Below are 16,216 nucleotides of genomic sequence, written 5' to 3' on the forward strand. Positions count from 1 at the left end.
TTTATGCTGGCGATGACGTGAGGGCAGGGAGGGGCCAAGCAATAGTCTGCTCGCCCTGTTCAAAAATGGCGGGACCCCAAGCAGCGCCTACTCGGCTGCTGTGGGGGTAGAGAGCGGGCACAGGTGAAGAGACTCAAGCTCTGGGCGAGTCTTTAGGGCGGGACAGCACTCCGCTACACACAGCGGTAATTAGCAGTTTAAAATGGTGAAATTGGGTAAGTGCACAGTTCAATATTTACAAACTTCCCGAAGTGCAGGTTAAAAAGGCAGTGGTGAATTTCCACTTCAAACAAGCAGTTTTAGCAGTTTAAGCAATTAAAAACATACAGTCCCGGCTTTCCGCCTCAGGACTCTTTGTCGCAACACAACCACACTCACTTAGTGAATGTGGATTGGCTAGGGGTCTTGTAGGAAGTGGAGGGACTTTCGGAGGAGTAGCCTCTTGTGTTGCCTCTATATGATGAGCGACAAAAAGAACGTCTGGGAGCTTGGAGCTGCAAGGCTCCCATAGATTTTGCCGTGTCGGTGTCTTTTTTCATTTTCTGTAAAGACACATCGACATAAGGGCCAAATAAATGTGTCTCATCAAATGGCTGATTGAGGATGGAATTTTGTACCTCCGGTTTAAAACCTGAAATACGTAGCCAGACATGTCTGCGCAAAAGGGTGCTGGTATTGATTGCCCTTGAGGCAGTATCTGCAGCATCTAGAGCACAACGAATAGAAGTATTAGTAATATTTTTACCTTCTTCCATGAGTTTCATTGGCCCTATTTTTGTATTTGTCTGGTAGATGCTGCATTATGGACTCTAGTTCATCATAATGTGCCCTGTCATATCTTGCCAACAACGCTTGGGTATATGCAATGCGCCAAATGTTAGCTGCCTGTGACGCTGTTCGTTTACCGGAGGTGTCAAGGAGCTTAGATTCCTTTTCTGGTGGTGAGGCCTCACCTGATGTTTGTGAATTGTCACGTTTACGTGCATTAGAAACTACCAAGGAATCTAGGGGTGCTGGGCCTCTAATGTAAGCCGGATCAGTAGGGGCAGCTTTATACTTTTTCACAATGCGGGGTTTGAGGACTTGAGCTCTGACAGGATCTTTAAAGACCTCTGTTGCATGCTTAATGACCCCCTTAAGCATTGGCAGAATGACAGTGGACATTTGTGTATTATCAAAAGTGTCCAATAAGAAATCTTCCTCCACGGTGTCAGTGTGTAAATCGACCCGATGGTACTGAAGAAGTGTGGTGTGGTGGAGAAGTGTGGCTCAATGGTTAGAGCGGCAGACCCTGATGCAGAGGTTTAGCCCGGGACCAGGGTTCAATTCCCCGCCTCAGGAGGGTCTTGGGCTCAATTTCCTCGGACCTGATAATTCTCGCCTCGGTGCCTATTCCAATCATGGAGTCCCACTCTGCAACTCTGGGCAATAGCTTGCTTAATCTCCACAACGGCCCCCACAACGCTTAGGATGCCTGGCCTCCACCTTGGGGGTGCCCAGGAGTGGACGCCTCACAGGGAAAGCCAGGATGGGTTCCACAGCGGTATTCGTACAAGCGCCTTGAGACCCAGTGCGCTATACAAGTATCAATTTACATTTTACAATTTACATTTTTTACTGGGAAGCCCTCTGGACTAGTAGGGTAAAACCTATAATCCTCTGGGGGGGAGGCCTGGTGGGATATACATCATCTTGAGGGACGTACGGCACATCAGGGGTGTTATAATCATCCCATTGATTAGGTGACTGAGGGGGACTATTGTTCCCTACAGGCTCATAAGCACCCCCACCTGTGTCATCAGAGTCTGTGTCTACATCATCATCTGGATGAGGGGATGGTGTAGGAGAATGCTGTGGTGGAGGAGGTGGAAAAGTGTGGGGAAGTGGAGAAGGGACCCTTAATGGAGAGGTTGCAATGTCTCTTCTTCTTTGGAGGAGGAGGAGATGCAGGCGCCTCTAATGGTCTCTTTTTAGAGCTAAGGGACAGTTGTCCAGTCTTAGGATCCTTTACAAGAGTCTTTTGAGTAGGATCTGGTAGGAAAGGCTCTTCTGTGGAAGGTGTCGGTACCAGAGGTTTTTTCGGCACCGATTCAGTAGCTGGTCTAGAGTCTTTTGGCTTAGAACTTTTACCCTTGTCTTTAACTGGAACGTGTTTTTTCGGTTCCATGGGTTTTTCGGTTCCAAAGCGTGGGAGTCAGAACCTTTAGGTAGATTTTTACTCGGCTCAGAGTGCGGTTTTGATGTCGATGAGCCGGTGCCAGTCTTCGGCACCGAGTTCTTGGGTGTTGAAGCAGCGGTCAGCGTGGATGAGGAAGATGGCTTCTTTTTCGGTGTCAGTGTAGGATCGACACCGGGAAGAGGCTGACTCGAGCCTGAGCCGCCTGAAGGCTTAATAGTCTACTTTGCCGAGCCCGAGGGTGGGGCGTGGGAAGCAGTCTCTTGGTGTGCACCCGGGCCCGAAGGTGAGGGTGTGACCGAAGCCTTCTTGGAGGGTGTTGATGGAAGGGTCAGGCCGACGTTCTTACTTATGACCCGTTGAGGTGGAGTGATGTCCTCGACGTCTGAGTCTTCGGCATCGGAGGAGCTGGCGCTTATTTCGGCTCGCTCCTGTTCTGGCACGTTGACGCCCTCTTGAAAGATGTCGTCCAAGATCGATGCGGACGAGCGAGCCATTGTCCTTCGAGCTCGTCGGTCCCGAATCGTTTTCTTAGAGCGAAAGGAGGCACAAGCGGAACGGTCTTTGGCCTCGTACTCCGGTGAGAGGCAAAGGTTGCACACCTCATGTAGATTGGTGTGGGGAAACTTTGATCTACATCAAGGACACCTCTTGAATGGCGTCCTTTCCATGAGCCAGAAAGTAAGGCCTAGGTAGGTCCGAAGGCCTTCGTCGACTACCGGAATCTAAGACTTTGAAGTTGTGAAGAGTCGTGTCGATGGGTACCGTGATCGGAACAATACCGTCGAACTGGGTGAGGATTGCACGTCGAAGGAAAATCGGTTCCAAACTGGAGCACTGGAGACACATCAGAGCCCGGTGGCGGAAGAAAACAATCTGAGGATGGAGCCGATGTTCATGCACAGTATGGTCCAGAGGAGTCACCACCTATCTCGTGACTTCCAAAGAACTTTTCAGGACAAAAACAAACTGCAAACATCCGGGCCCAACACTAGGTGGCGATCTATGCACAGTGTGTAATCTGCAGCTCATATGCCTCGAACATACATATTTTTATAAGAACACTGTGTGGTTCTACTTTCATTTGGTTATTTAGGAGGTTCTGATCTGGTAAAACAAGCTGCTTTACATTCCTTCGAGACTTAGCCTGAAGGCTGCTCTCCATTGCTACCACTAGGATAGCTTTCAATAAAGGTTGTCTTTAACCTAATCATCAATAAGGGTCATTTATACTGGTGCAAGGTGCCCATTTTACTTAGTGGACAACATATACCAGGCCAACTTCTCACATTGGTGCGCAGCAGTTGGGATTCAAGCTTGCTATTGCTTTACCAGATAATCTCATTGAGTGACTTACTGAAAACCACTAAAGGTACTTAGGTACATATAAATCAAGACTAGAATAAAGTAAGTTCTACTGAACATAGAGTTGGGTAAGTCAGAGGTCTAGCACACCATTTCTCCAACTCAAGAGAGTTTAGTTCCCACTAGGTTAGGCAGGTGCATACACATAATTCTAGTATGTCCTCTAGGACTGAAGCCAGTGGCTCCTTGCTATCCAAGTATGACCATCTCACATTTAAGAATTGAGAAATATGTGTACATCTAGGAAACTGAAGACAGGGAAACGTGCTAGCACTCAACGCCTCACAGAGGCTTTGTTGTTAGATGACCTCAGAAAGACCCCAGGATCTGATGAGGCGGGCAAGGTGAGTGGGACAGCAGAAGAAGAAAGGCCAGGAAGGGAAAACTTCAATGACCAGGACTGTAATGCTGACCAGGAGGATCAAGATGATTCTAACCTGGACAATCCAATCCTTCCTGAAGGTGAGGAAGAAGACCTCAAAGGTCCTCGCTTGACTCCACCTGCAATAATTAGCAGTTTACCAACAAGATCCAGATCTCCTTCCCAGAAATCTGATCGTTCTGGTATTTCTGTAGAGACCTCTGTCTCTCATAGGACCTCTGCTTCTCACAAAAGGGAGTCCTCTTATGATAAGAAGTGCAGCCTGCTGGAGTTTGAGAGAGCGAAGCTCGGAATCAAGAGAGAGCAATTAGCCTTAGGCAGGGAATCCCTAGAGCTCCAGAGAGTTCCAGAAGGTTGGGGCTAGAGCCCCGTGGTGGCAGCAACAGTGTCCCTAGAGCAAGAGAATATCTCATGACCATAGGAACTGAACAAGATTGTCCCTCCCTACCAGAGTGGGGATGACATCCACCAATGGATAACTGCACTGGAGAGGGCCTGTAAAGTACAGAGGGTCCCCCACGAGCAGTGGGCAGCAATCCTGGGCTCTCATTTGCAGTCAAAGAAGAGACAAGCACCTCACTGTTAGAGAAGAGGATGAAGATATTTACAAAGTCTTGAAGAGTGCTCTGATTGATGGGTTTGGCTTAACCACTGAATAATACAGGATTACGTTTAGAGATACCCAAAAGGCACAGACTCAAGACTGGGTTGACTTTGCAGATTGTGCTACTAAGGCTCTGGGAGGCTGGTTACTTGGCAGTAAAGTGTGTGATTTAAATGGATTGCACAATTTACTTATGAGGGAGCAGATCCTTAATAATTGTCAAAATCAGTTGTTGCATCAGTACCTGGTGGACTCTGATCTGACCTCTCTCCAAGAATTGGGTCAGAAGGCAGACAAATTGGTCAGAACCAGGGTGAGGCAGAAGGTTCAGAACCAAGGTGGTGACTCCAAGAAGCAAGATTCTAAGAAACCTTGGTGTCATATCTGTAAACAGAAGACCTACTGGACAAGTGAGTGTAACAAGTCCAAGGACTCAACTCCAGCCACCATTGCCTCTAAGGCAACTGTTCCTCCTAGTTCAGCTTCAAGTGGTGGTACTCAGAATAAGAGTGTAGTAGGGTTAACCCTGGGTTCTGAGATGGACTCTGGCCTAGTCAGAGTTCCTACTCAGGCTGTACTGATCTGTCATGGAGGCATGGATATTGCCTCCTTATTTGTCAGTCCCAGTAATCTTGGCAAATACAGAGAGAAGCCTTTGATCAATGGAAAAGAGGCCTTGGCATTCAGGGACACAGGAGCCAGTGTCACAATGGTAACAAAAGATCTTGTGGATCCTGAGCAAATCATACTTAGTGAGATGTACCAAGTGACCAATGCTAGCAACGTCAGAACAGACCATTCCTGGAAGTTGTTAACTTCTCATGGGGAGGGGTAACTGGCCCTAAGAAAGTTGTGGTAAGTGCAGACCTCCCTGTTGAATGCTTGTTAAACAATGATTTAGAAACTTCAGCTTAGGTTGAAGTGGAACTCAGGACTCATGGAGAAATGTTGGGTATCCCTGCAGATGTGTTTGCTGTGACTAGGTCACAGGCCAAAATGTCTTCCACTGAACAGGCACAGCATCCTGAAAAAATAGAGTAGGTGCTTTCCAAGAGGAGGAACAGTAGGGGTAAAGCAGTGTCTTCCCCCCTGACTCAGAGTACAGATCAGTCTCTTGAGGGAGATGATCTAAGTCTTGAAGAAGGAACCGTCTCAAAGGAACTTGAGCCTGATCAGGTTAAGTTCTTGTGGACAGGGGGCCCTTCCAGGGCAGATCTGAGCCAGCAGCAGCTGAGCTGCCCCTCTCTTGAACACCTCAGACAGCAAGCTGCTACTGAGGCTGCTGGGAGTGCCAGTGGGTCCCGTAGGATCGACTGGGATGATGGACTCCTTTACTCAATAGAGACATCAAGCCTGGTGCCACCAGGAGGTTGGTTATACCTCTGAAGTTTAGGGGCTTCCTAGTGACACTAGCACATGATATCCCATTAGCAGGTCACCTAGGCCAAAACAAGACTTGGGACAGAATTGTCCCTCACTTTCATTGGCCTCACATGTCTGAAGACACAAAGAAGTTTTGTCGCTCCTGTATCACCTGTCAAACCAGTGGGAAGGCAGGTGGTACTACAAAGGGCCCCCTGATACCACTACCTGTGGTGGGGTTTTCCTTTGAGAGGGTTGGGATTGATATAGTTGTTCCCATGGATGCTCAAACTGCATCTGGGCACTGATTCATACTGGTGGCGGTGGACCATGCCACTAGGTTGCCAGAGGCAATTCCCCTATGAACCATCAGAGCTCCTGTGGTGGCAAGGGCCCTCTTGGGAATATTTTCCAGGGTGGGTTTTCCTAAGGAGGTAGTATCAGACAGAGATTCAAACTTCATGTCTAGTTACTTAACAGCTATGTGGAAGGAGTGTGGAGAAAATTACAAATTTACCACCCCTTATCACCCACAATGCAATGGGTTAGTTGAAAGGTTCAACAAAACCCTCAAGGGCATGATAAAAGGTCTCCCAGAAAAGCTTAGGCTCAGGTGGGACATACGTTTGCCCTGCCTTCGCTTTGCCTACAGAGAGGTTCCAACGAAGGGGGTTGGTTACAACCCATTTGAACTTCTGTTTGGACATCCAGTTAGGGGTCCATTGTTTCTAGTGAAGGAGGGATGAGAGTTGCCTCTCAAACCCCCTAAACAGGACATTGAGGACTATGTACTTGGTTTCCACTCCAGGGTGGCCGGGTACATGAAGAAGGCAACTAAAAACCTTGAGGCTAGCCAGTAATTACAAAAGGCCTGGGGTGACCAAAAGGCTGTGCTGACTGTTTACCAGCCAGGGCAGAACGTATGGGTGTTGGAGCATGTGGCCCCAGCAGCCCTCCAAGACAAGTGGAGTGGCCCTCATACCATAATTGAGCAGAAGGGAGAGGTTACCTACCTGGTGGACCTTGGAACTCCCAGGAGCCCACATAAGGTGCTCCATGTCAACAGGCTCAAACCATATGTTGACAGGGCAGACATGGGCTTGCTCATGGCTACTGATGAGGGACAGGAAGAAGAGAATGATCCACCCCCTGACCTGCTCTTACGGAACCCTGATGGTGGTTCAGTAGATGGAGTAGCCTTGTCAGGCAGCCTCACTGGCTAGCAGCAAGCTGGTTGCAGGAAAGTCCTCAATCAGTACAGCCATATGTTCTTACTGACTCAAAGTCAGACTACCTGGTGCACTCATGAAGTGGACACTTAGGACAGTCTGCCTGTTAAAAATAAGATTTACAGTCAACCTGACCACGGCAGGGACTGTATCAGGACTGAAGTCTAGTAGATGTTGGATTTGGGAGTGATTGAATCCTCAGATAGCCCTTGGCCTAGTCCAGTAGTCCCAACATCACACTCAGAATGGTTAAGAGATGAGGTTTTGTGTTGACTACATGGGTCTCAATGCAGTCAGTAGGATTGATGCCCATCCAATCCCTAGGGCTGATTAACTTATAGATAGCTGGGCCTTAGCCAAGTTTCTGAGCACATTTGACCTAACAGCTGGCTACTGACAGATCAGACTAGCTGATGAAGCAAATCCAAAAACATTATATATAGAAAGAAGGCGGTCCTAGACACAAATTTTAAACACGGCTAGTGATGTGAAGATTACTCCTTCACAGTCAACAAATAGTCAGACTAAATCTGAACATACAAACACATGTATTATTAGCTTAATTCAGCTCAAAATGCAAAAAATGCAGGAAACCCAACACAACAGTGTTACAACAAATTCTACTGCAGTTTATTTACAAATTCATAAAGTTTCAGCAAAAAGAGAAAAGAAAGGAAAAAGGTTGGTGCTCAAGTAAAGGAAGGTGTAAGTATAGATTTTAAAGTGATTCAGTGCAACAAATCCAAAAACAGCATTTTCTACCCCTGGTGGGCACTACCAATTTGTGGTGATGCCCATTGGCTTCAAGAATGTACCTGCCACTTTTTAAAGGTTGGTGAATAACGTCCTTACAGGCCTGGAAGCCTATAGTGCAGCTTATCTTGATGATATTGCTGTCTTTAGCTCCACCTGGGGGGGGGGGGGGGGTCATCTGGTCCATCTGCGAAATGTTTTGGAGGCCCTACAGAAGGCAGGCCTCACTATCAAGGCTACCAAGTGCCAGATAGGCCAGAGTCAGGTTGTATACCTGGGCCACCTTGTAGGTGGAGGCTGGGTTCAACCATTGCAGAGCAAAATCCAGACCATCATGGACTGAGTGCTCCAACCACCCAGACTCAGGTCAGAGCTTTCTTGGGATTGTCTGGGTACTACAGGAGGTTTGTCAAAAGTTATGGATCCATAGTGACCCCTTTGAATGACTTAACTCCGAAGAAAATTCCAAAGAAAGTTCAGTGGACAGTTAGCTGTCAAAAGGCATTTGATGACCTGAAGCAGGCCAGGTGCACGGCTCCCATTCTGCAAAGTCTTGACTATTTCAAACAATTAATTGTCCAAACAGATGCATCTGAGGTGGGGGTAGGGGCTGTGCTATCACAATTGAATGATGAAGGTCAGGATCAGCGAGTAGCTTTTATTAGCAGAAGGCTGGCCCCCAGAGAGAAACGTTGGTCAGCTATTGAGAGGGAGGCCTTTACTGTGGTTGGGGCTCTGAAGAAGCTGAGGCCATACTTGTTTGGCACTCATTTCAAGATTCAGACCGACCATAAGCCCCTCTTATGGGTAAAACAGATGAAGGATGAAAACCTCAAACTGCTCAGGTGGTCCATTTCCCTACAGGGGATGGACTATACGGTGGAACATAGACCTGGGAGTAACCATGCCAATGCAGATGGACTCCCCAGATATTTCCACTTAGAACATGAAGACTCAACTGGTCAAGGTTAGTTTAATGTCCTGATGTTTGGGGGGGGGGAGGGGGTGTAGGAGAGTAGGAAATGCTTCTTATAGTTACCCCCACTTTTCTGATGTTTCACTGTTTTCGACTTAGACTGGCTGGGATCCTGCTGTCCAGGACCCCAGTCTATCTGCTTTCTCCTCTAAATTGATTGCAAGTACTTTAGGTACACACCAGATTGGATTCTGGGGTACCCTTATAAGTCCCTAGTATATGGTATACTAAGTACCTAGGGAATAGGTACTCCAGAGGTCTCCCAGGGGCTACAGCATGCATTGTGCCACCCCTGAGAGACCACTCAAACTGACACCATAGGTCTGATAGGTTCACTAGATCAACCTTATATCACTGCACAGATAAACCTATTAGTCACCCCTATGGCAGGCCTTATCAATCCTGAAGGCAGGGTGCTGGGTTTTATGTGAGAGGGTGCTCCTGCATGAGCAGAGCCCCTCTGCAGCCTTCGGAACCTATATTCCGGGGTGGTTTGTGATGCAGCCAACCATATACTCTTATGTGCATTATAACCTTGCGGTAAATGCTAACTTTAAAACGGGTGCATGGAAACAGGTAGTGTTTGGTGTCAAACACCTTGGAATCATACCTCCACACCAGTAACTGGCATGGAAGGTATTATTCCACCATCCTAGAGGGAGAAACCTGGCCACACCGGTACACCCGGTACCAGCTTTCTCGATCCTGGCATCAGAAGATGGATGCTGCCAGCCACAGACACGAGTCTGCCCTCCTGCTGCTGGACGAAACTCCAGCAAGGGAAGGCTTGACAATAGGTTTCCTGTCATAGGAGGTGAGACCACCTCCCAGACAGGCTTTAGTGTATTGGGGCTGGGTGGGTGCACTCAGAGTGCTTCGATGTATGCATTGGGGGCACATTTGGTGTCCCTGTGCAAAGTCCAGCTCAAACTGGTTGCAGGAGCCATTTGCTCCTGCTCCGGCGCGAAACTGGACAAAGGACATAGGTGTAGCCACCCCTCTGTCCTGACCCTCTTAAAGGTGGGTCCCCAGAGTTTGTCCAACCCCTTCCTTGGGTATCAAGTAGGAACCCCTGGCTCCAGGACTTTAGCAATTACCTGGACTAAACTCTGCTACAGAAACCAAATATCCTTCAACGATCTACGCTTTGCTGGACAACTGAAGAATCTATCTTGGACTAAAGGAGTTACTCCCCTGCTGAGCAGGCACCGAAACGCATCTGACCGGTTTGCTCCTGAGGACTCCGAAGATTTCTGCAAAACTGGAGGTGGGTTCCCAAGTGTCACCGAGGTCGACTAGTGCTCTCAGCAAAACTGAGACCCGCAGCCCTCGTGGGGACCGTGCAACCCGTACCCCTGTGCACCATGTACGTTTGCAGCAACATATGCTTTTTGGCGATCCCTGAGGCTGTGCTTTGGGCTACTTGTAGTCCTGACGCCGAGCAGTGTTTCCACTGAAGATTACCAGCCTACACTCCACCAGTGTTCCGTGGCCTAGTTTTTGTGATTCTTCTCGAGGTCCCTTCGCGATCCCTGGTCCCTTGGCCTGTGGGCCCCTGTGAAGGCAACTTTAACTTTCAGTGGGCTTTCCTGGTTGCTCCAGATATGCCCTGACTCTCCATCGCTTGGTGAGTCCCCAGGACCTTGCTGGTCCTCACCGAAGCATCTTTTCTCTGACCGCGTGAGTTGCAGTTGCCACAGCTTGTTGGTGTTCAATTCGGACACTGCCCCCCCAGCACTCGACATCCTTCGTGGGACAGCTCGCCGGCAGACTTTGGTCATCGTCTACGTCTCCTGGTCACCGTGGCTGCAGAGTCAAGCTTCACCTCTTCCCACCTGAAACACCAGACATTGGTGGGCATTCGTCTACCGAGCCCCTGGTCACGCTGAAGTGACCCAGACTCTGTCCCCTCTGCTTTCAGGTTCTTCTCAGCTTCGATCCAGGCTTGGATCACACCGGACACTTTTCCTCTTCATGGCAGCAGCACTTTGCAGCATCACGCTATTGAAAACGACGAAGATTCCCGACACCATTTGACACCTATGCACCCTGCAACCCTGGGATAGGTAACACGAGTACTCCGGTGCTCACATGGGTGCTGGCCTTAGAACCTTCTATGTTTGAAAGGGTTTGCTCAAAGTCCTCTGCTAAGTATCCTTAATCTTTAAAATTCCAACCGCGACTGTCCCATAGAGTTGCACTAGTCTTGCGCCTGTGTTCTCACATTGCATACCCCGTAGGTCCCCCTGTGTCACTACCTTGGGTGGTTCCTTGGGGTCCCAGCGATTCTACGTGCTCTAGGCACTGTGTCTAGTCAAGTCGTGGTTGTTATACCACTTTTTTAATATATGGTTCATTGTGTATTGTGCTATTTACTGTTGTTCTAGTGATTTAATATTGTGTACTTTGTGCTCTAATCTCATAAAGAGATTAGTAGAGAGTGTTTAGTAATGAATACATATTTTTATAATAACACTTGTGTGGTTCTCCTGTCATTTGGTCATTCAGGAGGTTATAATCTGGTAAACCAAGCTGCTTTACACTCATTCAAGACTTAGCCTGAAGGCTGCTCTCCAGGCTACCACTAGGATAGCTTTCAATAACGGTTGTCTTTAACCTAATCATCAATAAGGGTCGTTTGGACTGGTGCACGGTGCCCACTTTAATTAGTGAACAGCATATACCAGGCCAACTTCTCACAATCCTGATCCCTTGTTTAGACCAAAGTTTTCTATTATCTCAGTGCGGATTTCCGCATGAACAAGTGAAGTGCCATACTGGGAAACCGCCAATGTCGCTCAACCCCTCCCACCCCAGAGATACGAATGTTCAAAGCCACCGGCTAGTGATCTGATAATGTGCGGGGAGGTGTGCGATATCTAGGACCCAGGGTGTGAGAGTGCTTGACAGGAGCCTATAGTCTAGATGCGTCCATCTGTCGGGCTGTATCGAGTGATGTGTATAACCTGGTGCCTGGGGGTGTTGCTGACACCATGCATCCTTCAGCGCATATGTGTTGCACAAAGTATGCAGGACATTGCAACTTCGGGGATAATTGACTGGGGCTGTGGCAGTGCTGTCTAAGTTCCGGTCCAGCAGAATATTAAGGTCGCCCCCACCACCGAGAAAAATGTGGTCTGTGTCAATGAAATCTATCTGTGACTGCAAGTGTGGATACAATTCGGGATTATCAAACTTCGGGGCAAAACATTAACCAATAGAGTGCACTGCCCCAGTAAGTGGCCCACCACTAGCAGATATCTTCCGCCCACATCAGTTAGGGTTGACAGGTAAGGTCTTGCGTATTAGTATGGAAACACCTCGAGAGTAAGGTCTATAATTATAAAAGAAGCAATGAGATCTCCAGGAAGAGGTAAAAGTAGGTGAGCGATTAGGTGCTAGGCGAGTTTCTTGCAAAAACACATCGATCTTGTGTCGTACGTATTGCAATACCTGCTTACATTTACGAGAGTTGTTCAGCCCTCTAATATTCCTGGTCATGAATGTGATGTCCGCATAAGATTTAACATCAGCCTGATATGCCATAAAATATAACCATCAGATGCTGCAATGTGTAGAAAACGCGATATCGCATAGCACTGAGAGAACAAAACATAAAAAACCTACATGAGAAACAACTCCTATGGTCCCCAACTCCCTCCATACTAAGAAGCTCTTCAACAAGTACAACTCCCATATAACATAATTACCAGATTCATAACCCCCAGCCATAGAAGGCTGCAAAGCGATAAACGCGTGAACATCACAGGGGGTGGCAACGCTACGTCCTACCCCTGCATCCTGTTGGAGGAAAGTTAGAGACGTTTTGCTACAGCTGCATTCCAATCATAGCACTTGTATTTTAGAAGGTACCAGTATAAACGTATTGCCAATGACTGCAGTAAGTGACGCATATATGCATGCTTACAAGTCAGAGGTGAACCAGATGGGAAGAGGTCCAAGCTGGCTCTGGAATGGACATCCGGAGGAGATCTTCCCAGGGCAGTCCTGGCAAGAGGCCTGCTGTTTCTCCGATTACTGTCTGCAGAAGGTTTGCACATCTGTGGGGTTATAAAAGATGCAAGGTTTGCCATTGTCCACCCACAGGCAGACCGGATAGATGATGCCGTATCGAAGGCCCAGGTTTCGAAGGTTGCCTTTAATCCTGTGTACTTGCGTCAAACCAACTGGAACAGCACAGTAAAGTCCGGAAATATGGATATTGTGGATCTTTGCCAGCTCAATGGGCCCTTTTCTCTTGCCAATCTCAAAACGATATCTCGGTCCCTGAAATTCAACAGTCATGCGACAAGTGGTCTAGGATGGCAGCCAGGGATAGGGTGCAGTCCAAGCCAGCCGTGGGCAAGTTCAACTACAAATGTGGCAGTGAAGGATCCTTGCCAAACAGATCGGTCAGTAGGTGTTCCACGAATTGATCCATACGCCCAGTATTTGTGAACTCGTGTACACCCAAGATGTGCAGGTTATAGTGCCTGCTCCTTGCTTCCAAGTCCTCATTTTTCATGGCTATTGTTTTCATTAGTTTGTCAGGTCTGTCCAGCTTTTTTGCTGCTTGAACCGCACTGTCTTCTAAGTCCGACACTCTGCCCTCCGTCGTGTCCAATCTATGTTTGTGTTGATCAATGCACTCTCCCATCATGTCCAGCGGCCTATCCCGCGTGTTGAACCTGCCATCGAGTGCCTTGAAGCCTTTAATGCATCAGTGCTCGTCGGCGGAGCCCCCTCTCTGGTACACAGCGCAGCACTCAGCCATTTACTGGTTTTGTGCCATGCTCAGATTTTTTAATGTATGATACGGCAATCTGCGCGGTTTACGATTTCGGCATGTCATCCCGAGCAGGTTGTGCAATGTTTTATGCCAGTCCAACTGCGCCCAGTCCGAACCAAGGCATATCTGTCCTCAGCTGTACTCCGACCTGCAGCTCGATATGGTCGGCGGCACTCCCAATCAACAGGCCAGTCCCACCGTACTGGCCCAGGCACGGTCAACAGGGGTGCCAGTGCGGTCCTCCCTGTCCAGCACAGGGGGTGGCAGACAACAATGTCACAACGGAGTGGACGATCTCTTAAGTTCAGAGTGAGTAAAGGCGAATAAGGGCCCGCTTAGTCCCTCCTGCGTGGGGGGCAGTAGTGGCTCAATGTAGCTCATGGTGCGCATTATCGGGGTGCAGAGCTTGGGGCAGTCTACCCATTAGCCCCTCCTGTGTTCCGGCCGTCACATCAATAACCGGATGGTTGAGAGCCAGACAGGACATGCGTAGGGGAGGCGCCAAGAGGGGAGCAGGCAGTGAGTAGACCCAGGACGGTCCGTCAACTGAATCCCCAGGCTCGTCCGCTGCCCTTCTCCGCAGTGAGGATCGTAAGCGGGGGTAAAGGGGGCACTCGCACCCAGCTCAATGCTCAATCTGTTGGTTGGCGAATCCTGATAGGGGTGAGGGAGGAATCCATCACCGACCCCCAGGCAGTCCTTCAAGAGCCCGGCACAGCCACTCTTGCCACTTCTGCGCTCGGGCACTGCGGGCCTCCGCCACACCACCCGACTAGGCCGCAGATCGGCTCCACTCATCCATCCGGGTGTTAGCAGCACTAAAGCAGTGCTCCTTTTACCACAAAGCAGACAGGACCACGGAACATGTGTCAATCGGATGGGCAGCTTGTTAATACTTCGGGATGGCAGCCATTAAGCCTGTATTGGCTCAGATTCACAGGGATGCTGACGGAGCTTCAACTCTACACATTCATTACAGTTGGCAGCTTGGCCAACCCCTCCCCGACTGGTACAGTTGAAAACTTTCCATACGGCATACACAAGAACCAAGTTCATCACATGAGAAAGACGGACACGGACAAATCCTTGAGGGACAGTGAGGAACGCTACAACATACACTGTGGGGCTGTCAGAGGGTTGGGTACTTTTGGAATCAGGTGTCGGCTGGCTCTCGGATATCACCGGGGAAGAAATGACTTATTGGCATGGTGCTAGCAACCCTAGGGATTTGGAGAGCGCAGACATTGCTCGAGAACACTCTGTTGTGCAACATGAGCCTTATGGTAGCTAGAAGGGAGATCGTGCAGCTATGAGGCAGCAGAAATACCCCAACCGTAGAACAAAAAGGCAACCAACATGGACTGGAGCATGCTAACAGAAAAATCAGTCTATAAAGCCTAGGGTTGCCCGAGGAAGTCTGAGAAAGAACGGGGCCTGTGGCAAGAACACAGGAACAAAGACTAACTTCCCCAGGTGCAGGAGAATTGGAAAAACACTGGCAGCGGGGTGAATCATAGGGCCTGGGAAATACACTTGAACCAACTCCAGAGTATTGAAAGGACCTGTGTATTCATGCAGGCGAGGAGAGGACGGAAGTGGATCCGAAACGTGTTGTTTTTGTGCAGCCTAAATGATCAATAAAAAGAAGTTAAAAAAAAAATGTGTCTTTTTATCTTACCTGTGGACGCATAATGTTCACATGGCTGGGGCTCACCGAAGGAGGACTCGTCTTCCTGCTTTATCCACAAGGACAGCTCGTGGTTGAACACAGGGCAGCCTGCAAGAGACAGCACAATGAGTACTTCTAGCAGCTTAAATTGTTTTCACAGATGCCTATTATACTTCACTTTCTATAATCATACACACCCTGTATTTGGAGGGAAGCCGTTTCAAGACAAAAGAATTGCGTTACTTACCTGTAACTGCAGTTATCCAGTATTGATGTCTTTTATAGATTCACATGCCTGAATCATTCCCCGTCGTCAAGATGGGAGTCCCGGGGACATAAATAATTAATGTCCCATAGACCTATAGAGAATAGTAGGCCATAAGGCCTCACTTTTGTAAGATATCTAGGTCCTTTTGTAAAAAGGACCAAACTCTAGAAAAGAGCCAATCAGCTGTCACTTCCCTCTAGAACCTTCCTGGCAGGAGCCTCAGTCCCTCAGATTTTCGTATGCACTAAGCTAAGTAGGCGTGTTACTGAGAGAATTAGGTGAGTCCTTCCAGGGGAAGCGGGAGGGTTGCATGTGAATCTATGAAAGACACCAATACTGGATAACTGCAGTTACAGGTAAGTAACGCATTTCTTATCCAGTATTATAGGTGTCTTTCATAGATTCACATGCCTGAATCAGAGTAGCAAGGAATACAGAAAACACATTTCGTATAGAACAGTATATGCAAGTTATTCGATAATTACATATCCTGCAACTAGCAACAGCCCATAGATGCAAACAATACCATCAGCAAAGAAATGTGCATATAACAGAAGGATGGAGGGGTGAAAGAAAGCTCACCTCAATGAAACAGATGGGATAGTACTGCTTGTCCCACTGCTGCATCCTTTATCAGCTCTGT

The 16,216-nt window shown here is 48.3% G+C and overlaps 1 protein-coding gene across 1 annotated transcript in view; it reads right to left on the reverse strand.

Moving 5' to 3' along the window:
- The window catches only part of LOC147709939 (uncharacterized), a 187,699-nt gene that overhangs the window by 13,080 nt on the left and 158,403 nt on the right, over nt 1-16,216 (reverse strand). The window contains exon 7 of the mRNA XM_086928350.1: nt 15,315-15,413. Within this exon, the coding sequence (XP_086784476.1) occupies nt 15,315-15,413 (99 nt within the window). The remainder of the gene's footprint in view (nt 1-15,314; nt 15,414-16,216) is intronic.

The sequence above is a fragment of the Lissotriton vulgaris genome, chromosome 6, assembly GCF_964263255.1.
Source record: "Lissotriton vulgaris chromosome 6, aLisVul1.2, whole genome shotgun sequence".
Classification (NCBI taxonomy): domain Eukaryota; kingdom Metazoa; phylum Chordata; class Amphibia; order Caudata; family Salamandridae; genus Lissotriton; species Lissotriton vulgaris.